This window comes from Pelobates fuscus, chromosome 1 (assembly GCF_036172605.1).
Source record: "Pelobates fuscus isolate aPelFus1 chromosome 1, aPelFus1.pri, whole genome shotgun sequence".
NCBI lineage: Eukaryota > Metazoa > Chordata > Amphibia > Anura > Pelobatidae > Pelobates > Pelobates fuscus.
Window position 1 is genome coordinate 417,145,071 of NC_086317.1, and position 24,431 is coordinate 417,169,501.

The 24,431-nt window shown below is 44.5% G+C and overlaps 1 protein-coding gene across 1 annotated transcript in view; it reads right to left on the reverse strand.

Moving 5' to 3' along the window:
- Positions 1–24,431, reverse strand: part of LOC134570037 (sterol O-acyltransferase 2-like) — a 104,784-nt gene that overhangs the window by 10,781 nt on the left and 69,572 nt on the right. The window contains exons 3-9 of the mRNA XM_063428478.1: positions 23,511–23,564; positions 20,199–20,303; positions 4,268–4,550; positions 3,606–3,672; positions 2,342–2,426; positions 1,922–1,967; positions 1,405–1,534 (exon numbers count right to left, since the gene is read on the reverse strand). Of these exons, the coding sequence (XP_063284548.1) occupies positions 1,405–1,534; positions 1,922–1,967; positions 2,342–2,426; positions 3,606–3,672; positions 4,268–4,550; positions 20,199–20,303; positions 23,511–23,564 (770 nt within the window). The remainder of the gene's footprint in view (positions 1–1,404; positions 1,535–1,921; positions 1,968–2,341; positions 2,427–3,605; positions 3,673–4,267; positions 4,551–20,198; positions 20,304–23,510; positions 23,565–24,431) is intronic.

A 24,431-nucleotide genomic window follows, 5' to 3' on the forward strand; every position in this document is an offset into this window, starting at 1 on the left:
AATATTGTAGTTTCTTCAAAAGGGGATGAACATCATTCTAAGCTTTGTGCTTGCTACATTGGGAAGTTTGGATGGGGATAGGTAAGGAGATGCCTAGTGTCTATATATCTCTCTGTCTGCCTTCCTGTCTGTGTTTTCTTTCCTTCCCATTTGCCTTCCATCTGTATGATCTTCTGTCACTTAAATTTGCCTCTTAATGCCCAGAGGAAAGTGCAGTCCTCCAACTCATGGCTTTCCAGATGTTTCCTCCTCAGAAGATTTTTCCTGTCCTGATTGGAAAAGCATGACTCTTCTTGAGTCCAGAGTTACCCAACATCATGGGTGTTTTCTGGATAAATTTGTACCAGGTTATGTTGGAAGGTAAGAAATGAGGGTGTGAGGGAAGGAAGGAAGAAGACAGCATGAGTGGGAGGGAGCAAGGAAGGAAAGGCAGAGTGAGGAAAGAAGAATATGTGGGAGCGAGAGAGATCATTGAGACATTAGCAATTTGGAGATGGATAACGCAAGCCAGACTGGGATAAGATTTCCCCAAAGTGGACATGCCAGTTTGATGCCACTCCAAAGCAGCCCATGTTGAAGGGCATAGCGATTGTGTAGATTGGGACTGTAGTGTATGTTGTAGAATATGATTGTATTGTGGGTATTGTCTGTTTTGGGGGATTGGGGTATATGGCCTGTATTGTGTATTTCTGAGGGGATATTGTTTGTAGGTTGTATGTGGAAGGTACATCGAGCTTTAGTGTATGTGTGGTGGGTTATTGGCTGTTGTGTGTTTTGAGGGGATATGATGTAGGCTGTTGTGTGTGTGTCTGTAGAATGTGGGGGTATATTGACTCTTTGGTGGAAAGTAGGAGATTGTATTGAAAACATATATATATATATATTTTTTAATCACATATTTCAAAAATGTTTTTCACCTCCTCCCTGTATCTTACTTTGGGCCACAGAGGGAAGAAAAAGCAAACACTGGGTTCCCTCTTCCTGGCATCATACAGTGCAGGCTGGTGAGGGAGATCTTTGATATTCCCACTTGCTTCATAACGCCACCATTGGGGAGGTGCTCAAATAGTGCAGGCCATGCATGGGCTGGCCAGAAAGATCCTCTAATCTCCCCTGTTGGTCCGAGCATTTGTCCAGTTTGTCCAACAGAGAGTCTGTGCCTGGGGAGAGAGCCTAGTGCCTCTGTGTGTCTCTCTGTCTGCATTTCTGTCTGTTTTCTTTTCTTCCTGTCTGTCTGTCATTTTAAATCTCTCATAGAAACATTCTATGCTTCTAATAAACTCTCTGTATTTGCCTATAAATGCCCAGAGGGAATGGCAATCTTTCAAACCATGGTTACCCAGAGGTTTTATACATAGCACATTTGTTTACAATCTATTAACCTGACTATGAGCAACCCATTACCAGGTAAGGTAGCATGGAAAACAGATAGCACCATAGTCCTTTTGTTCAATGGCTGCTTGCTCACATTAGTGAAGACAGGAATCCACAATGTGACATAGGTGAAAGACATAAAAAACAGACCACCCAGGAACTAGAAGTAAAAGAAAAACATATTATAAAACATTATTATAAAACTATACAAAACAAGTAAAAAAAAAATTGTCAAAACATGAACATTGGGTATGCAAAAGATGTGTGTGTGTGCACACACACACACAGACGTGTATATAAAAAAGCATTGTTTATGTGTTGACTTTAAACAATATACATTGTAATTAAGTAAAGTCTCCTATCAACTAACATAGTTGCGATGACATCAATTTCTTTCATTTAGCTAAAAGAATCAATGTATATTATGTATATTATGTACTTTAACTTGCACAGACAAACTTCAATACTTAGTAAGACAATGAACCTAAGCATGGGTAAAAATAATTATTTAAAGTGGTAGTGGATGGAAATAGTTTTTGGAGCATACCTGAGCAAAATTCTTAACCACATAATTCCATCTGATATAAGAGGTTCTAAATAGATACACGAAGAAGTCGTTATTACATGTGAAATAGAAGAAAATAATACTTTGATGGTTTCTTTTAAAATGTTAGTACAACCGACTATTGAGATCCATCATTTCGACTAAATCCCATATAATTATCATAAGAAAAGAAAACAAAATTACATTTTGCTCAAAAAAAGTTATATTTAAAAAAAATCAAATAAAAAAAATAGTTATTAGACAGAGAGTTATTCTCTCGATCAACATTATTAAGGTTACATTTTATGATCATTATCACCCTATGAGTTACAAAGCTTTATAACAGTAAAAGGAACATTATAACAAAGAGTTACATATCATAACAGTTTACAATATCGTTACCTAGCCATCCAGAGGTGTTACCTTGGGTAGCTGTCTCTATATATTAGCGTTGGGCAGAATAGAAAATAGAGATAACTTGAAAGCTTGGGAAGCTGGTCCGGATTCCCTACAAGACGAAGAAAGACGGCTTTTTGAAGTGGAAAAAGATTACTTTAGGTCAGTATTTAAATTTGTGAAATCAGGTAATCTCTTCGACAATTATTTTTTATTCCACTAAATATTTACCATCAAACCATGTTCTACCACCAATCCCAAATTCCCACTAGTATTGCGAGACCCTCCAGGGATAGAAGAGTTTATAGGCACTAACAGCATAAGGAGTACAATAGAAATTGCAGTGTGTCGCAATGTTACCAAACAGTGTTGGGGATGTGTATGAAGTCACAGAATTGCAGATTTTAATGAGCATTCAGAAAGTCACTTGGAGCTCTGTATTATATCTATATTAAGAGCGCTACTATATATATTGTGAATCACCCTCATATCTGGTGTTGTACTTTGGATAATTTTAAACCATAGCATGGCTTGTGATCCAAAAGGACCAGTAATTAGAAACCAGCCATGGACTGTACAGCTAAGGCCATGTGGGCGTCATAAGTATGGTATCAGGTTCATGGTGAGACCAAACACAACAGAACATACACAAAAAATATTGCTGAGTATCAGGTCATGTTGGTGCAGGCCTTAAATTGGACTTTGAGCACAGAAACTTAAGAAATCATGTTCCACGACTTTCCTAGAGTTCCCAGCTTGACATGCAGTACAGACCGGCATAGTGTTTCAGACTATCCTTAGCAATGGACACTTTTTAAGACAGCTTTTTTTCCAACATCATAGAATTGGTTGTGATCCAAATAAACAAGTGACCAGAAACTGACTGTAAAGTCTTGACAGCTTGGCAAGAGTTCTGGTCTGGAAATTGCAGTCTTTCTTAGAGCATATAGCTAGGTGTCAAACACTAAAATATACACAGTATAGCTAGAAGCCGGACAGAATAAAACTCCCCATACTGCAAATAGAAAAATGACTAGTGGGTTACCATCATGTCTCAAGTTGGACCTAGCTCTCTCTCGCTTTATATAGATATATTACATTACATAGCCCCATACATATATCTAATTTGTTGAAGTTTTTCCACTTTTATACCATAATTAGTATATTTGTTTCCATGATTCCACAGTTTCCTTAGGACATTTTATGTAATGTTATATTGTTCCACTGATTCTAGTTTGCTATAAATCTATATTCCCTACAAACGACAAGCCCTCCCTTCTCCATGACGTACTCTCTTTCCGAATCACAGATGGAACAGTCTCTCGTAAAAAGGAGTAGCTCTTCATCAGAAAACGAACCTAAATTGAAAAACCAAGTGTAAATGCTAAAAAAAAGGAAGATTGATGGTAGACACAGGGCTGTGAGATGAGAAACTTATCTACATTTTTTTTTACTTTAAGAACTTTTGTGTTATCAGAGAATTAGGCAACAGACAAACCGAGCAACAAAGCTATTCATAGGTTATGAATATAACCCGCTTCCGATACTCATAAAAGTTACAGGAGAATATAAAAATTAAAAAACTTAGGCAAGTTCAATAATACATATACATACATGTCTAATCTGCATATGGCTATATTTGGCTGAAAAAGATAGAAGATGAATTATTTTGCATTTATTTGTGGACATTGTCTAATTAAAGACAGTTGACATCTATGGAAAAACATAATTTAATTACAGACATTTAGCTTTTACAATATAATGTAGTCAGCAGTTTGTAAACATTACTTTAATGAATTGGTGGGCCAATGGGAAATAAAACAAAAAACACTTGCCTACAGAGTAAGCTCCACATTGCACTTTCTTCTTTTACTGTACTTACTTCAAGTAGAACAGTCACTGGTGAGTAATGGAGAAAAGGAAGTAAAAAAAAATGTGCGTATGTTTTCATACCTGTTCTAAGGTCACTATCATGGTGGATGCTGGAGGAAGTTTGTAATGTAGCACAATGTATGTTGGAAAAATACCCAATACACAAAACTGACAGATACCAAAAATGCTGATTACAGATGCAGACAGCAGGAATGGATGTTTTGACTTGGAAAAGCGAGATCCCCAGAGGTGCAAGGTTTTGTAGGGCACCAAGAGAGTGTAGATAAAGAGACAGGTCCATGACCATACCACGGTACTAGGCTGTCCAAATGAGTAAAAAAACAAATCAAACTCTAAAACCAATCTGAAATATATAAAAAAAAAAATAATACAGATAAAGATTATTTATTCACTTTTACACCAAATTATGTTCTACTATCAACCCCAAATTTCCACTAGTATTTCAAGACTCCTCTGGGATAGAAACACTTCATAGGCAGAATAACAATAATCCACAGATTAACTTGAATTTGGCTGGTGTACAGAACCTTCTTCTATATGTTTAGCTTAGAGATCAGGCCAACATGCCTGTACCGGTCCCATTACCTCTGTATTCAGCACTCCAACAGGCTTTTAAAAGTATCAGTTCTTTTGTCTAAACCAGGGGTAGTCAACCTTTTAATACATACCGTCCACTTTTGTATCTTTGTTGATGGTAAAATTTCCTTACCGCCCACCAATGCTGTTTGTGTCAAGGGTGCTGTGTGTGAGGAGTACTGTATATGTGTGAGAGTTGCTGTGCGGGTCTGAAGGTTGCTGTGTGGGTTTGAAGGTTGCTGTTCGTGGCTGACGGGTGCAGTGTGTGGCTGAAGGGTGCAGTGCGTGTGTGAGGGAGGCAGTGCGTGCGTGTGTGTGTGTGTGTGTTTGTGTGTGTGTGAGGGGGCAGTCTGTGTGTGTCTGTGAGGTGGGCAGTCTGTGTGTGTGAGGTGTAGTGTGTATTTGTGTGTGAAGGGTGCATAGGGTCAATGCTGTGTGTAGGTGGGTGAAATGTGAAAAACTATCTTAATGTCTCCCCATCCCTTCTTCTTACCTTATACCAGGTAGGGGGGACATAATGCTGCAAACCATAGTAGTCCAGTGGTGGCATGTTCACTTTATCCTGCAGCACAGCACTGTATCGGAGCATTGCCGCAGCAACGCTCCAACCAGCCTGCTCGTTCTGTTGGAAGTGCCAGCGGGCCAGTGAGTGGGATCTTTGATCTTTGATCTCCTCACTGAGAGTTCTTACAGCCAGGCTGGCTGACTCTGCACGGGTCGGCAGGGGAGATGAAAGGATCTCCCCTGCCGGTCTTGCTCCTCAGCCCTAAAGGCCCACTAGGGTTTTTTTGCAGAACCCACTACCACCCACCTTAAATCCCAAACTGCCTAGTAGGGACCAGGTTCACTACCTCTGTTTATTTTATTATTATTATTATTTTATTTTTTATTATTATTATTATTATTTTATTATTTATTATTATAATTATTATTATAATTATTTAGTTTATTATCATGTTTATTTGTAGTAGAGTATGCTGGTTAGTCGTTACTACATGAAATGTAGATTAAACCTGATATTACATAGCTCAAGTAATTAAAGTTGTCATAGCAAGGAAGAAACACAAGTCAGTTGAACAATGATGGACATTATTTTGTAACAGAGGACATATTTACAGTTGTAAAAAAAAATTTCAACCCCCATTGAAAATCAGGTTTACTGTCAAACTTTACAGACTTTCAGCTGTTTGCAATGAACAACTCAAAGCAAATTAAATAGCTCAACATGGTAAATTCTTCAAGTGGTTTTCCCTAATTCAACTGAAAATGCAACTTATAATGACTTCTCTAGTCTCAGAATTAATCAACCTGCTGAACAGAATTCCTGACTAGTGATGTCGCGAACATAAAATTTTCGGTTTGCGAACGTGAACTTCCGCAAATGTTCGCGAATGGGCGAACCGGGCGAACCGCCATAGACTTCAATAGGCAGGCGAACTTTCTGGCCACAATAGTGATGGAAAATTTGTTTCAAGGGGACTAACACCTAGACTGTGGCATGCCGGAGGGGGAACCATGGCAAAACTCCCATGGAAAATTACATAGCTGATGCATGTCCTCCCCCCGGCCCCCACCCCTGAGCGGTGCTTGGGGGCCCTAGATAAGAATGGTGGGGGGGACCTACCATCCTCCCCCCTGGCCCCCACCCCTGAGCAGTGGGTGGGGGCCCTAAATAAAGATATGGGGGGGGACCTACTGACCTCCCCCCGGCCCCCACTCCTGAGCGGTGGGTGGGGCCCCTAGATAAGAATAGTGGGGGGGGACCTACCGTCCTCCCCCCGGCCCCCACCCCTGAGCGGTGGGTGGGGGCCCTAAAAAAACAATAAGAGGGGGGGACCTACTGTCCCCTCTGGCCCCCACCCATGAGCAGTGGGTGGGGGCCCTAAATAAAGATATGGGGGGACCTACTGTCCCCCCCCGGCCCCCACTCCTGAGCGGTGGGTGGGGGCCCTAGATAAGAATGGTGGGGGGGAACCTACCATCCTCCCCCCGGCCCCCAACCCTGAGCGTTGGGTGGGGGCCCTAAATAAAGAGAGGGGGGAACTACTGTCCTCCCCCCGGCCCCCACCCCTGAGCAGTGGGTGGGGGCCCTAGATAAGAATGGTGGGGGGACCTAACATACTACCCCTGGCCCCCAACCCTGAGCGGTGGGTGGGGGCCCTAAAAAATAAGGGGAGTGACCTACTGTCCTCACCCCCCTGGCCCCCACCCCTGAGCGGTGGGTGGGGGCCCTAAATAAAGAGGGGGGACCTACTGTCCTCCCCCTGGCCCCCACCCCTGAGAAGTGAGTGGGGGGCCCTAGATAAGAATGGTGGGGGGGACCTACCGTCCTCCCCCCCGGCCCCCACCCCTGAGCTGTGGGTGGGGGCCCTAAAAAAACAATAAGGGGGGACCTACTGTCCCCCCCGGCCCCCACCCCTGAGCGGCGGGTGGGGGCCCTAAATGAAACCCCCTCCCCCAATAAAGGTGACTAGGGGTCCCAAGCCCCTAGTCACCCCCCCCCCCACCCAAATCAAACTATCCCCTACCTACCCCCCTCACCCTAAAAATATTGAGGGTGGAATAAAATAACTAACCTGTAAAAAAAATTTTAACTTACTATTTGACGTCTTCTTTTTTCTAAAATCTTAATTTTTCAGCCCCCAAAAAGGCCAAATAAAAAGCCATCATACCCGACGAACTTAAAATAAAATAAAAAAAAACAAGCGCCAAAAAAAAAAAAATGACAAAAAAGAAAAAACCAGAGCGCAAAAATATAATCCATCTTCACCCATGGAGGGCTCCTCGCACACTGAGCTACGCAGGGCGGGAGATGGCTTATAAAGCCTTGCCCCGCCCTGCAATTAGGCTAAGAACACTCTGATTGGTGGGTTTAAGCCAATCAGAGTGCTCTTTGTCATTTTACACAGCGTGGGAAAGTTCTTTGGAATTTTCCCACGCTGTGTAAAATGACAAAGAGCACTCTGATTGGATGGATTTCAAGCCATCCAATCACAGTGCTCTGTGTCATTGTTGCGGTTACCGGCCCGCCGAGCCTCACGGCCGTGCCCGACCGGCACGGCCACGCCGACAACAGGAGCTTACCTGCTCGTCGGCGAGCCGGGAACCGCTCCTTCCGTTCTTCCGGGCATCACGCCCGAATCAAACATGGCGCCGACCACGTGGTCGCGCCTAAGAGTAGCTCCGCCCCCGAAAATTATACTAACGTGTGCGTGACGTCACGACGTCAACGCACACGCACGTTTTGGGGTCAGAGGTCGCCCTCTGACCAATCATAGCCTAGAGAGGGGTATTTAAACCCCTAGCTTTCCCCATTACTTTGCCATGTCGTGGTTTCAGTTTCCTGGTTTCCTGAAAGTGCTAATTCTGTGTTTCTGATTTCCTGGTATCCTGATCCTTGGCGTTTCCCTGGTTATTCTGATCTCTGGTTTCCCTGACTTGGCTTGTTTAATCGGTATTGAGTATTTTCTGGCTTCCTTGACCTCGGCTTTCCCTTTGACCATTCTCTGTCTCTAGCGTATTAGTCCGGCCATTCTAAGGTCCGGTTTACGCTCTATCCTATTATTTTCCTTTTCTTACTTATGTATATGTTTACATAGTTTCTGCGTGCTGGACCACATTACTAGTCGTGACATTACGACATGGCCATGGATCCTGCAGAACTATGCAAGCATATGATCGCATGTGAGAGTAGGGTGGAGGATATGGACCACAGGTTAGACCAATTTGCCCAGGCATTTCAGACCTTGCTCCAGAGGACTGCCTATTTAGAGGTCCCTCCGGTACCACCTGTGGTTCCGCCACCTGTAGTGGTTCCCGTACCACATAAACCACCATCCATAACCTTGTCACCGCCCCCTCGCTATGGAGGTGATTCTAAGGAATTCAGAGGTTTTTTAAACCAAATTGAATACCACTTTGAGGCCTCCCCAGGTTCATTCCCAACAGATAGATCAAAAATAGGCTATCTGATGAACCAATTAACTGGAAAAGCTTTGACCTGGGCTAACCCCTTATGGGAAAGTGGTGACGCAGTAGCCCGTGATTACAATACTTTTCTTACGGCCTTTAAGGCTACGTTTGAACCTAAAGGCAGGGAGAAGAATGCTGCCAAAGCCCTTATGAGAATCAAGCAAGGCAGTCGTTCTGTAGCCGATTATGCAATAGAGTTCAGGACATTAGCATCTGAGGTTGATTGGACCAATAGTGGTCTGGTGGCTGCTTTCTCTGAGGGTCTAGCTGAGAGTATACAAGATGAGACTGCAGCTAGAGACCTTCCGGTTAATCTTAATGAGTTTATTGCATACATGATAGACATTGATAACCGGCTCAGAGAGAGAGAGAAAAACAAACAACGTAACAGACGTTCTAATTTGTCCATAGCCCCTCGTTTCTCTAACCCAGTGGTGAGTAGCCAAACGCCTCTTCCAGAACCTGAACCCATGCAATTGGGTAGCGCTAAACTCACTGAGGCAGAGAGACAACACAGACGTAACGAGGGGTTATGTATGTATTGTGGCAAGAAGGGACATCTAAGATCGTCATGCCCGGTTCGGCCGGAAAACTTGCACACCTAAGGCACGTACGGGGACCGACCTTAGGTGTGATGTATATGTCCCCTAAATTGACTAAGAACCGTTTCCTTGTCAAAGTAACCTTATCTTTCAAGAACACTACTGTTCAGTGTGAGGCTATGATTGACTCTGGGGCAGCGGAGAATTTCCTAGACAAAGAATTCTCTGCAAAACATCTCCTGCCCTTAAGACATAAAGAGAAACCAATTGATGGAAGGCCTCTTACCCAGCCTTTCATCACACACGAAACTCTGCCAATCACTGTTTCAGTGGGTATTCTCCACTCTGAAGAAATGACCTTTCAAATCATATCTTCACCTACAGTTCCGATAATACTCGGTTTCCCTTGGCTCCTGAAACACAATCCACGTTTGGATTGGATTGAAGGAGAGATTGTGAGTTGGGGTGAGAGATGCAAAGGTGTTTGCTTTAAGCAAATCCCACAACCTATTGGTACCATTAATGTTCCTGTTGCACCTCCCTTGACCACACAAATTCCACCGCAGTAAATAGATTTGAAAGAGGTATTTAACAAGGTCCAGTCAGAAGGGTTACCTCCTCATAGACCTTATGACTGCACCATAAACTTATTACCAGGGACTATGCCTCCCAAGGGAGGAGTCTATGCCTTGTCCCCCCAGGAAAATCTTTGTTTGGAGGAATATATTAAAGATGCTCTCAGAAAGGGTCATATCCGTAGGTCCTCCTCACCAGCCGGGGCTGGATTCTTCTTTGTCTCTAAAAAAGAAGGAGACCTACGCCCTTGTATTGATTATAGGGGTTTGAATAGGATTACCATAAAAAATGCCTACCCTATTCCCCTTATATCAGAGCTGTTTGACAGATTGAGGGGAGCTCGAGTCTTTACCAAGCTCGATCTCCGAAGCGCATACAATCTAGTCAGGATTAAGGACGGTCACGAATGGATGACCGCATTTAACACCAGAATGGGACATTACGAATACCTGGTTATGCCGTTTGGATTATGTAACGCTCCAGCGGTATTCCAGGATTTTATTAACGATGTCCTAAGAGAGTACCTTCACATGTTCGTTCTAGTGTACTTGGATGACATTCTCATCTATTCCCCAGACCTAGAGACACATCACGAACATGTGAGAATTGTACTGAAAACCCTGTTACAGAACGGCCTTTACTGTAAACTGGAAAAATGCCAGTTTGACCAAACGGAGATACAATTCCTTGGATACGTTATATCTCCGTCTGGTTTCCAGATGGATCCCCGTAAACTGGAGGCAGTCTTACAGTGGCCATTACCCAAGGGCCTTAAAGCCACTCAACGCTTTATAGGTTTTGCGAATTACTACCGCAAATTCATAAAGGGTTTTTCCTCCGTGATTTCCCCTATAACCAATTTAACCAAAAAAGGAGCAAATTGTACATCTTGGCCCAAAGAAGCAAGAGAGGCATTTGAATTGTTAAAATCTTTATTTTCCTCAGCACCTGTCCTGACCCATCCTGATCCAACCAAACCATTTATCCTAGAGGTGGATGCATCAGAGACAGGAGTTGGAGCCATTCTGTCTCAAAGAGAAAGTCCTGATACACCTTTACATCCTTGTGGATTTTACTCTCGCAAACTCACACCTGCAGAGAAGAATTATGACATAGGGAATAGGGAACTTTTGGCCATTGTACTTGCCCTTAAGGAATGGAGGCATCTCTTAGAAGGTTCCAAAGAGCCACTTTTGATCTTTACGGATCATAAGAATTTGGCTTATATCGGGGACGCTAAGAGACTGTCCTCTCGTCAGGCTAGATGGTCATTGTTCCTCTCCCGATTCAATTTCATAATTACGTACAGGCCTGGTACTAAAAACACCAAGGCAGATGCACTTTCTAGGCAGTTTGAGACAGATGAAGCTCCGGAACAGGTGATATATCCTATTATACCTCCTGAATGCCTCATTGCCACTACAGTTACCGAAGTGTCTTCTCCACTCTTCTGTGCCATAATAGCGGATCAAACTCAGGCACCTGTGGGAAAACCTCCGGACAAACTGTATGTGTCACCTCAGTTTAGAAAGAAGGTACTAGATTTGTTCCATGACAACCTCACAGCAGGCCATCCTGGAGTTCACAAAACCCTCTCTGCCATCTCCCGGAGGTTTTGGTGGCCTGCTCTTAGAAATGATATCAAAGAATATGTTGGGGCATGTCAAATATGTGCCGTTTCTAAAGTTCCTCCTAGATCGCCTCCTGGACTCTTACAACCACTGCCCATACCCAATGCTCCTTGGACCCACTTAGCCATGGATTTCATTGTGGATCTACCCAGTTCAAACGGGTTTAATACAGTCCTTATGGTTATCGATAGGTTCACAAAGATGGCACATTTTGTCCCCCTTAAAAAATTACCATCTGCTCAAGATCTAGTTCAAATATTCTTGAGAGAGATCTTTCGGTTGCACGGTGTACCTAAAAGCATAGTATCTGACAGAGGTACCCAGTTTGTTTCTAGGTTTTGGCGTTCCTTTTGTAAGCAATTAGGCATTGAACTCTCCTTTTCGTCGGCATATCACCCTCAAACTAATGGAGCAGCAGAGAGGGCGAATCAGTCTCTAGAAGCCTATTTACGTTGCTTTATAAATGCCAATCAATCTAACTGGTATGAGCTCTTACCCATGGCTGAGTTCGCCAGGAACAACGCCACTCATGAATCTTCTAATCACAGTCCATTCTTTGTAAATCAGGGTTATCACCCCGCTGTTTTTCCTTCTGAATTCTCAGACACGGAAATTCCTGCCTTGAACACCCGTTTGGAATCAATTCATGACACCTGGGATTCCGTCCATTCAGCTCTGCAGAAAGCTTCATTACGAGGAAAGGCCCAAGCTGACAAAAAACGGGGCGCTAATCCTGTATATCTTCCAGGTGACAGGGTGTGGCTCTCCACAAAACATATCAAGCTTAAGGTCCCGTCCATGAAATTTGCCCCTCGGTACATAGGTCCCTTTCGAGTTACCCAACGTATTAATCCAGTGACCTATTCTTTGGCACTTCCGGCTCATATGAGAATTGCAAATACTTTCCATGTGTCTCTGCTCAAGCCCCTTACTTGCAATCGCTACACCAGGTTAGCCACTCCTCCTCCGCCCTTGGTGGTGGGTGATCAAGAAGAATACGAAGTCCATTCTATCATGGACTCCAAATTATCCAGAGGTGTCTTGTCCTATCTCGTTGACTGGAAGGGTTATGGTCCCGAGGAACGTTGTTGGGTTCCTGCTGACCGGGTCCATGCGCCCCGTCTTATCCGGTCGTTTCACAACCGCTTTCCTCTTAAGCCGGGTCCTTCCCGCCCGGTGCGCGGTCTTCGAGTGGGGGGTACTGTTGCGGTTACCGGCCCGCCGAGCCTCACGGCCGTGCCCGACCGGCACGGCCACGCCGACAACACGAGCTTACCTGCTCGTCGGCGAGCCGGGAACCGCTCCTTCCGTTCTTCCGGGCATCACGCCCGAATCAAACATGGCTCCGCCCCCGAAAATTATACTAACGTGTGCGTGACGTCACGACGTCAACGCACACGCACGTTTTGGGGTCAGAGGTCGCCCTCTGACCAATCATAGCCTAGAGAGGGGTATTTAAACCCCTAGCTTTCCCCATTACTTTGCCATGTCGTGGTTTCAGTTTCCTGGTTTCCTGAAAGTGCTAATTCTGTGTTTCTGATTTCCTGGTATCCTGATCCTTGGCGTTTCCCTGGTTATTCTGATCTCTGGTTTCCCTGACTTGGCTTGTTTAATCGGTATTGAGTATTTTCTGGCTTCCTTGACCTCGGCTTTCCCTTTGACCATTCTCTGTCTCTAGCGTATTAGTCCGGCCATTCTAAGGTCCGGTTTACGCTCTATCCTATTATTTTCCTTTTCTTACTTATGTATATGTTTACATAGTTTCTGCGTGCTGGACCACATTACTAGTCGTGACAGTCATTTTACGCAGCGTGGGAAAATTCCAAAGAACTTTCCCACGCTGTGTAAAATGACAAAGAGCACTCTGATTGGCTTAAACCCACCAATCAGAGTGTTCTTAGCCTAATTGCAGGGCGGGGCAAGGCTTTATAAGCCTTCCCCCGCCCTGCGTAGCTCAGTTTGCGCGGAGCCCTCCATGGGTAAAGATGGATTATTTTTTTGCGCTCGGGTTTTTTCTTTTTCATCAGTTTTTTTTTTGCGCTCGGGTTTTTTATTTTATTTTAAGTTCAACTGGTATGATGGATTTCTATTTGGCCTTTTTGGGGCTGAAAAATGAAGATTTTAGAAAAAAGAAGACGTCAAATGGTAAGTTTAATTTTTTTTTACAGGTTAGTTATTTTATTCCCCCCTCACTATTTTTAGGGTAGGTAGGGGATAGTTTGATTTGGGTGGGGGGGTTGACTAGGGGCTTGGGACCCCTACTCAACTTGATTGGGGGGGTTCATTTAGGGCCCCCTCCCGCCGCTCAGGGGTGGGGGCCGGGGGGGGACAGTAGGTCCCCCCCCTTATTGTTTTTATAGGGCCCGAACCCAACGCTCAGTGGTGGGGGCCGGGGGGGAGGATGGTAGGTTCCCCCCCGCCATTCTTATCTAGGGCCCCCACCCACTGCTCATGGGTGGGGGCCGGGGGGAGGACAGTAGGTCCCCCCCTCTCTTTATTTAGGGCCCCCACCCACCGCTCAGGGGTGGAGGCCAGGGGGGGAGGACAGTAGGTCCCCCTTATTGTTTTTTTAGGGGCCCCTCCCACCGCTCAGGGGTGGGGCCGGGGGGGAGGACGGTAGGTCCCCCCCCACCATTCTTATCTAGGACCCCCACCCACTGCTTAGGGGTGTGGGGCAGGGGGGAGGACAGTAGGTCACCCCGCTTAGGGGTGGGGGCCAGGGGGGAGGACAGTAGCCCCCCCTTATTGTATTTTTAGGGCCCCCACCCACCGCTCAGGGGTGGCGGCCGGGGGGGAGGACGGTAGGTCCCCCCCACCATTCTTATCTAGGGCCCCCACCCACTGCTCAGGGGTGGGGGCCGGGGGAGGACAGTAGGTCGTCGTCCCCCTATCTTTATTTAGGGCCCCCACCCACCGCTCAGGGGTGGGGAACAGGGGGGAGGACAGTAGGTCCCCCCTTATTGTTTTTTTAGGGCCCCCACCCACCGCTCAGGGGTGGGGGCCGGGGGGAGGACGGTAGGTCCCCCCTCACCATTCTTATCTAGGGCCCCCACCCACTGCTCAGGGGTGGGGGCCGGGGGGAGGACGGTAGGTCCCCCCTCACCATTCTTATCTAGGGCCCCCACCCACTGCTCAGGGGTGGGGGCCAGGGGGGAGGACAGTAGGTCGTCCCCCCCTATCTTTATTTTGGGCCCCCACCCACCGCTCAGGGGTGGGGGCCAGGGTGGGAGGACAGTAGGTCCCTCCCCCTTATTGTTATTTATGGGGCCCCCACCAGCCACGCAAGGGGGGGGGTAGGTTATTAGTTGTTTTTTTTTTACAGTGTGCAGGCTGCTCACGGCTTACTAGACATGCCCCTACTCGCGGTATAGCGAGTAGGGGCATATTATTTACTAATACTAAGTAATCTTTAGGTTACTGGCTATGGGGGGGGGGATAATGTATAATAAACACAGGTTACTGGCTATGGGGGGGGATAATGTATAATAAACACAGGTTACTGGCTATGGAGGGATAATGTATAATAAACACAGGTTACTGGCTATGGGGGGATAATGTATAATAAACACAGGTTACTGGCTATGGGGAGGATAATGTATAATAAACACAGGTTACTGGCTATGGGAGGGATAATGTATAATAAACACAGGTTACTGGCTATGGGAGGGATAATGTATAATAAACACAGGTTACTGGCTATGGGGGGATAATGTATAATAAACACAGGTTACTGGCTATGGGGAGGATAATGTATAATAAACACAGGTTACTGGCTATTGGAGGATAATGTATAATAAACACAGGTTACTGACTATGGGGGATAATGTATAATAAACACAGGTTACTGGCTATGGGGGATAATGTATAATAAACACAGGTTACTGGCTATGGGAGGATAATGTATAATAAACACAGGTTACTGGCTATGGGGGGATAATGTATAATAAACACAGGTTACTGGCTATGGAGGATAAAGTATAATAAACACAAACACAAAAAACAATAATAAAAAAAATGAATGCAGCTTCAGAATTAATCTAAATTATATGCTGTCTAGGAGGTGGGACGGTCTGGGAGGGAGGGTCTGCTGCTGATTGGCTGGAATGTGTCTGCTGACTGTGAGGTACAGGGTCAAAGTTTACTCAATGATGACGAATAGGGGGCGGACCGAACATCACCAAGGGCTTCATTAGTTGCCTCAAGTGTGCTTGACTGGACCACTTGAACTATGCTGTAACTACCTGAACTGGCTAGGGGTTTGTTGAGTGTAGTGTTTGACTGTACGTTAGAAATATGACCAAGTCAAAAGAATGGTCCACATAGTTTAGAGAAGAGATCATTGCCTTCGTACAAACATGGAGCAGGATACAAAAAGATAGCAGAAGGCACTGAATGTTCCTAGCTACACCTTTGGCAGCATAGTTTGCAAGTTCAAAATTGAAAGAACAGTGGTTACTCTACATCAGTGGTAGTCAACCTTTTTCTACCTACCGCCCACTAATGCATCTTTTTGGTTGAAAAAATTTCCTTACCGCCCACCAGTTTTCGCGCAAATGCAGAATATTTTTAAGAAAGGGGGGTGTTTTAAAAAAAAATAAATGTACGTACATTTATCTTTTTATTTCTACTTAATGCAGGTTTATAAGGTTTTTAACTTTATAACGTTTAATGAGAAAACAATAAAGTAAATTGAAATTACCTTTACTAGTGATTAATGAGATCCTTGAGGTTGATGCTGCGAGACTAAATATTTGATATCTGGTTCGATTTTCGTAAGGAACAAACAAAGGTCTCTTTCACTGATATTCAGACGACTTCTCTGTTTGCGCATAATATGATTTCTCATTTGTGCGTCAGCTCATCTCCTCTCCCTCCTCAATTCCCCTCCCCACCTTTTATTCCCCTTTTTTTCTATTTTTTAACCGTCCTTATAGCAATGCCCAGTAGGAAGGCTGAGCTAGGTAGCCCACTTACTATAGTCCACTATAACATACAGACACACACACAAAGACACAGACAGGCACACATACAAAGACACAGACAGGCACACATACACACACACACGTATGTGTGCCTGTCTATGTCTTTGTGTGTGTGTCCTGTGTGTGTGTGTCCTGTGTGTGTGTGTCCTGTGTGTGTGTGTCCTGTGTGTGTGTCTTGTGTGTGTGTCTTGTGTGTGTGTATTGTGTGTGTGTGTCTTGTGTGTGTGGGTCTTGTGTGTGTGGGTCTTGTGCGTGTGTGTCTGTATGTTATAGTGGACTATAGTAAGTGGGCTACCTAGCTCAGCCTTCCTACTGGGCATTGCTATAAGGATGGTTAAAAAATAGAAAAAAGGGGAAAAAAAGGTGGGGAGGGGAATTGAGGAGGGAGAGGAGATGAGCTGACGCACAAATGAGAAATCATATTATGCGCAAACAGAGAAGTCGTCTGAATATCACTGAAAGAGACCTTCGTTTGTTCCTTACGAAAATCGAACCAGATATCAAATATTTAGTCTCGCAGCATATACATACAAACTAACAGGCACACATACAAACAGACATGCACACACACATAAGACATACATAGACACACACACATACAAAGACAAGACACACATACATACAGACAGACACATACACACACACAAGACACATACAGACACACATACGACACACACAAGACATACATACAGACACAGACAGGCACATATACAGACACACAAGACACACATACATACACACACAAAGACACAGACAGGCACACACACACAAGACACATACATACAAACAGACACACAGACATGCACACACACATGCAGACATACATAGACACACACACACATGCAGACACAAGACACACATACAATGACAAGACACACATACATACAGACACACACACAAATATATACACAGACAGACACATACACACACACAAGACATACATACAAAGACACATACAGACACACACACACATATATACACAGACAGACACACACACAAGACATACATACAAAGACAAGACACACATACATACAGAGACACACACACACACATATATACACAGACAGACACATACACACACACAAGACATACATACAAAGACACATACAGACACACACACACACACATATACACAGACAGACACATACACACACAAGACATACATACAAAGACACACACAAGACATACCTACAAAGACACACACACACATTATATTTAAGTCACCCTCCTGTTTCCTACCTTTAAGGTGCAGGAGGGTGACTTTCCCTGGGGTCCAGTGGTGGCTCAGGTGGATGGGAGTCAGAGTTCCCACTCTGACTCCCTGGTGATCCTCCCGCGCGGCTCTCAGTTTTAGCTGGGAGGAGTGACCGGGGAATCACTTCCTCCCAGCTCTGATGTCATCACAGGGGGCCCGGTCGCGCTGTTAAAGCGCCCAGCGCTGACCGGGCCCCCTTACAATCCGCATCCATCGGGTGGCCCTGACAGCATGGGCCACCCGATGGACACTTTGGAAGGCGGCCCCGGCGGTTTACCGGGCGGGCCGGAGCCGCAAATGGTCACGGCGGTACCCAGTCGCACGGGTACCGCCGGCTCGCACCCGCCCGCCCGATCAACCTGGAAATCCCTACCGCCCACCTGGAATCCTGAAACGCCCACTAGTGGGCGGTAGGGACCAGGTTGACGAACCATGCTCTACATGGACAGGGCATAAAAAAGGAAGCTATCAATCGCTGCAACCTGGTTGTGAAAAACCTTGAGTTACTGCAAAAGACCTGCAGCAAGAATTTGTGACAATAGGCACTTAGGTTTCAGTGAGCACAGGAAGGTGCGTATCAAATGCAGAAGGTTCCCATGCAAGAACTCCAAGAAAAATTGTTGGGGATTTTGTTCTGTGCAGAAATGAAACAAAACTGGAACTTTTCGGCCAAATGGATCTGCAGAAGAATTATGCATGCGCTGAAAAGAACACTATGCCTACAGTTAAGCATGGTAGTGGCTAACTGATGCTCTGGGGCTTCTTTGGATCCCCTGGCACTGGAAAGCTGCAGCTTGTGATGGGCAAGATGGATTCATTCAAGTATCAGGAAATACTAGTAGAAAACATCATGCCATCAGTAAGAAAGCTGAAGCTTGAGTATCATTGGACCTTCCAACAAGACAAAAATCCAGAGTATACCTCAAATTCCACCAAGGCTAGGTTGCAGAAGGAGTCCTGAAGAACTCTACAGTGGCCATCACAGTCATCTGACTTGAACACTATAGAAAATATCAGGTGGGATTTGAAGAAGGCTGTTGCAGCACGCAAACCCACAAATATTACTGAACTGGAGGCCATTGGTCATGAGCAATGGGCTAAGATTCCTCTACTAAGTACTAAAGATTCCTGCCATGAAGTGGTTGAATAATTTTGAGACTGGAGAAGTCATTATAAGTTGCATTTTCAGTTGAATTTGGGGAAACCACTTGAATCATTCGTTGGGTTGAGCTATTTCAATTGCTTTTGTTTTAATCTGTTAATTGCAAACAGCTGAAAGTCTGTACATTTTTACAATAAACCTGATTTTTATGAGGGTTGAATAACTTTGATTAAAACTGTATATACAGGGCAGATCTTTAACCAATAACCATGTCACAGGTGTTCGTTCGTACAGGGTTTCTTATGCTAGACATTTTACTAAAGTGAGAATTCAAAGTGAATTTTACGTTTAACCCCTCAAGGACCAAACTTCTGGAATAAAAGGGAATTATGACATAGAAACATAGAATGTGACGGCAGATAAGAACCATTCGGCCCATCTAGTCTGCCCAGTTTTCTAAATACTTTCATTAGTCTCTGGCTTTATCTTATAGTTAGGATAGCCTTATGCCTATCCCACGCATGCTTAAACTCCTTTACTGTGTTAACCTCTACCACTTCAGCTGGAAGGCTATTCCATGCATCAACTACCCTCTCAGTAAAGTAATACTTCCTGATATTATTTTTAAACCTTTGTCCCTCTAATTTAAGACTATGTCCTCTTGTTGTGGTAGTTTTTCTTCTTTTAAATATAGTCTCCTCCTTTACTGTGTTGATTCCCTTTATGTATTTAAATGTTTCTATCATATCCCCCCTGTCTCGTCTTTCCTCCAAGCTATACATGTTAAGATCCTTTAACCTTTCCTGGTAAGTTTTATCCTGCAATCCATGAACCAGTTTAGTAGCCCTTCTTTGAACTCTCTCTAAGGTATCAATATCCTTCTGAAGATAGGGTCTCCAGTACTGCGTACAATACTCCAAGTGAGGTCTCACCAGTGTTGTGTACAATGGCATGAGCACTTCCCTCTTTCTACTGCTAATACCTCTCCCTATACAACCAAGCATTCTGCTAGCATTTCCTGCTGCTCTATTACATTGTCTGCCTACACATGTCATGTGTCCTTAAGGGGTTAAGGTCAAAATAGCCAAACTGGAAAAAATCTGCAATATTTTCAGTTCAGCTACTTTGTCCTTCAATCTGAAATTCACTTTCAGATAACCCTGTTAGTAAATCACCCTGTTAGTGTCACCTAGTTGTCCATGTACTGGACAACACAGAGAGTAACAACCGATAACATCTGGGAAACGTGCCTTCCTGCGAACACTACTTGGGGCCCAGTTTTAAGAGTCCTAAAGAATTTTGGCCTTATTCACCCTATTACTCTTAAAGAACACTTTCTGAAATGTGTCTCTTACCTGCCCTGGTCAATAGAATCCACAGCCACAGTGCTGATAAAGACGCAAAATGCTGCAGTAAACATGTTATAAATAGTGCGAAAGTGTTCCACCTCCATCAGTTCACTGAGATAAAATAGCAAATAACAGATATTGTATTGTTAGACATAAGAGCAGATACTGTGTGTATTGGCAGCATCCTAAACATTGATGATACTTCAACTTTATATACTGCATGTTAATACTTAGTGCTGAAAATCACCAGGGATTCACGTAAAGTTAAAGGACACTATAGTCACCCTTCAGCTCAATGAAGTGGTCTGGGTGCCAGGTCCCTCAGGTTTTAACCCGTCAGATACAAACATAGCAGTTTCAGATAAACTGCTATGTTTACATAGCAGGGTTAATCCAGCCTCTTGTGGCTGTCTTCCGGACAGCCACTAGAGGAGCAGCTGCGACGCTTAATGCAAATTTTTTTTTTTTAAATTTTTTTTTTTTGCAGTTCATATTAGGATAACATACAGGCATGTGGTACCCCAAAGGCATTCCACTTGCGTAGTTCAAAACATAGGTAACAATGGGGTATATAGGAACAGTGCACAATTTTTATTTTTAAATACGATAGGATACAGTTTGGAGCATGCTAGGTAGGTATGTATAGGAGTCACGAGTTTATCAAGCTTAACCCCTTAAGGACACATGACATGTGTGACACGTCATGATTCCCTTTTATTCCAGAAGTTTGGTCCTTAAGGGGTTAAGTATATAACTAAGACATTGGGGGTCGGGTTAGATGTCAGGCTTATGATGCTCTATGTGGAGGCATGGTTCTCAGAACACAATAACCTAGGGCCCAGTTGAATCAGGCGACAGTGGGCTAGTGGGCAACTTATGCTACATGGTTTGATCCTCCATTGTTAAGGAGTGGAATAATATATGTGTTGAAAGTGCATTTAACATATTGCCAGATATGTCATCGGTCTCAATGTTAGTGGCACTAAGATATTGGTATAACCAAACTAATTATACATTTCTAGTGTGGTATAGTGTAAAGTAACTTCTATTAATAAGCCCCTGAAAGACATTAATGTCTCATATTGTGTGGTTATCGCTAACATCAGTTACGGGGTGTGAGTGGTTCTGTAGGCTGCTTAACCAATGCCTTGCGGTGGGAGGCTGCATGGGCATATGTGCCAGAGAACAACATACAGTATGAACATTAACAGGTTATATTAGCTGACGTTTGAGTTTGGTGCAGTCACTTACTTGATAATTAGCCACCTTTAACTGCTAAACTGAATAAAAGGTAAGAACTCAAGTCCAGGTTAGTGCTTTGTTAGGTTAAAACTAGCACATTAGCGTAGGGTGGCGGTGTAGTCCAAACTAGGTTTTAGCCCAAAAGAGGATAGGGACCAGACCTGTGATTGAGTCCAGCTTCAGCCGATGCCAGTGCATGGGGTGAAAACTGCACCGATGCCGCTGGTGTGCTTCAGGGGGTAGTTCACACTACGACCCCGCGTGATGGTTTGCGGCAGGCTCCAACCCCTCAGTTTCTCGCCCTGCGGTTTATTCCAGGCTTGGGTGAGGGCTGGGATCTTGCTGTTCTGGCATCTGGCTTGGTTGCGAGCAGTGGACAGCCCCGAACAGGCTGTGGCTTGCAATCTGCGATGTTCGGCGGTTGTCGGTGCCGCTGAGTGGTGGGTGGATTGGGTCTGCTTGGCGGTCCCGCTCAGCGATGTGTGAGGGTAAGTGTGGGTGCTTGCAGAGTTTGTCCTCGCTTCCCACCATCTTGGTCTCCGGCCTAGTCTCTGTCTGAAGGCCGCTCTAGGGGCGCGTTTTGAGTAGCTACACAGGCCACGCCGGGTGGCAGGGCGAATCGATGCTGCCGTCCCCTTCACTATTAGCTGGAAAGACCGACCCTTGAGGCAATATTTTGCCCATAAGTTGGTGCAAAGCCGATGAAAAGATTCAGGGGTTAGTGTAGGTGGTTTAGTGAGGGCGCGTTTTGTCGCGGGTCTCGCTTGAGCCGCCATCTTGCTTGGGCTCTGACAGGCTTGGTTGGCCGCTGGTTTTGTCGCTTGATGAAGCCGAGTGGTGGGGGTAATTGTCCCCAGCGAGGACCGGGATATCCCCCGCCGGTCCAGAGGTGGGGGCAGCGGGGCAGTGTCCGCTTCTTGCTTACGAGTGGGGCCCGTGCCGGGAGATCGGCCGCCTCTCCCATGCCTCAGGCTCCATTTCTGTGCAGGCCGCGTGGCCGGTTCAGGTTTTAGCGTTGCTTGTCGGTGCTTGACCGGCATCATTCCATTCCGTGTGTCGTGCTGCATCTCTCTATGGGCTCCGTGTGCTGCTGGCAGTATGTGGTTATACAGAATCATCTTTAATATGCCCGCTGGTGCAGGAGCTCTCAGAGAGCACATCCGGCCATCTTGGCTGTCAGGCCCCGCCCCCTCCTGGATGCAAATTTTGCATCCATCGCGCAGAGCGTCCATAAGAAAGCATTGAGAAATGCTTTCCTATGGACACTTTGAATGTGCGCTCGGCACTTACCGGGCATGCGCATTCGTCTCCACTGATCAGATGGGGGATCTGATGTCGGACGGGGAGGAGAGGTCACCAGCGCCGAGGGAGCCCAGCGCTGGATTAAAGTAAGTAACTGAAGGGCACTATAGTGTCAGGAAAACAGCTTTGTTTTCCTGACACTATAGTGATCCTTTAATATTAAAAACAATTAAAGTTGCTTTTTAATATTCCGCATTACAAATTTTTTTACAAGATTCCACTAAATATATAATAAATATATATAAAACAGTTACATTTTATAGGATGCAATCTAGCATCATATTTGTATTTAAATCATGCAATTTAACGTATTAACAAACCAATGCCAACCTATATTCAGCTTGCAGTAATATTGAATATTGAATGTCACTACCAAGGTTTGGGGTAAAGCAGGAGAAATTTGTTAGAAAAAGATATGATTTAAAATGGCATTTAAAACAATAGGTTGGTTCTTTGTTCAAAATTCCTTTAGCTGGTAGTTAACCTTCCTTAAAGAGCCACTCCAAAACTCATAAACGTTATGCTCTCTGCCTGGATTATGGATCAGTGAGGTACTTTGTTCCTGTCTCCTTAAAAACACAATATCTTAAAACTCCAGGATAAAATAAAATACGAATACTTTTTTTTGTAGGAGTTGTAAAGCCTGTCAATTTGCTGCAAATTGATATACAAAATCCAAGTGGTATCTTTGTATGTATTATGCTTTTTTTTTTTTTTACATTATGAATTACAAAGAATCGGAAGTTGTAGTGTCCCTTTAAAATCTCTACTTACTCCAGCAGTGAAGCACGTGCCTTGAATATTTTCCCTCTTCCAGAATCTTCATTTCTGAAATACAAAATTGCCATGAAATGTTCACAGTTTATTCACAACCTGAAAACAAAATGCTATGAATAAACATCATTTCTGTATGTTCATACCGATCAGTGGTGGAATGTTCAATATTAGTTAACCTGAAGAATTCAGGTTGTAAAAAAGTCTTCTAACAACGGTATATCATACCCATTGAAAAACCATCCATTCCTATTAACACTAGAGGTCATCAGGACACAGTGTTGCAATATTAGACCATCCCATCACACATAGGATCATTTTGAATTTTCTCTATGGATCAGTATCTCATTCTTTCTTTATTTTGTATTCTCTTTTAAGAGACACTCAATTAACGTAATCTGGGTGCACTTGATTTTTGCAATGAGGCAATTAGAATGTGACGGCAGATAAGAACCATTCGGCCCATCTAGTCTGCCCAATTTTTTAAAATACTTTCATTAGTCCCTGGCTTTATCGTATAGTTAGCTTTATGCATATCTCACGCATGCTTAAACTCCTTTACAGTGTTAACCTCTACCACTTCAGCCGGAAGTTTCGTGTCTCTTTCAATTCATCAGTAGTCTGGTCTGTGTTTGTAAGGTTTAGTGTATCATGTCTTGGAAGTCCGGTTTTCCAGTTGTCACAATCCAGTGTGTCCAGGTCGTCTGGTACGTCTGTGATTTCCCTTCTGCCTGTAGGGTGAGCTCCTCTAGCGTTCTGAGTTCCTCCATGCGTTGGAACCAGGTTGCCATCGGGGGGGCGGTCTGTTTTTTCCAGTATACTGGAATGAGGCTTTTAGCCACATTAAGGATTCTGATCGTGAGGGATTTCTTGTATGATGATGCCTTGGACGTGGTATGGTTGAGAAGGAATGCAGCAGGG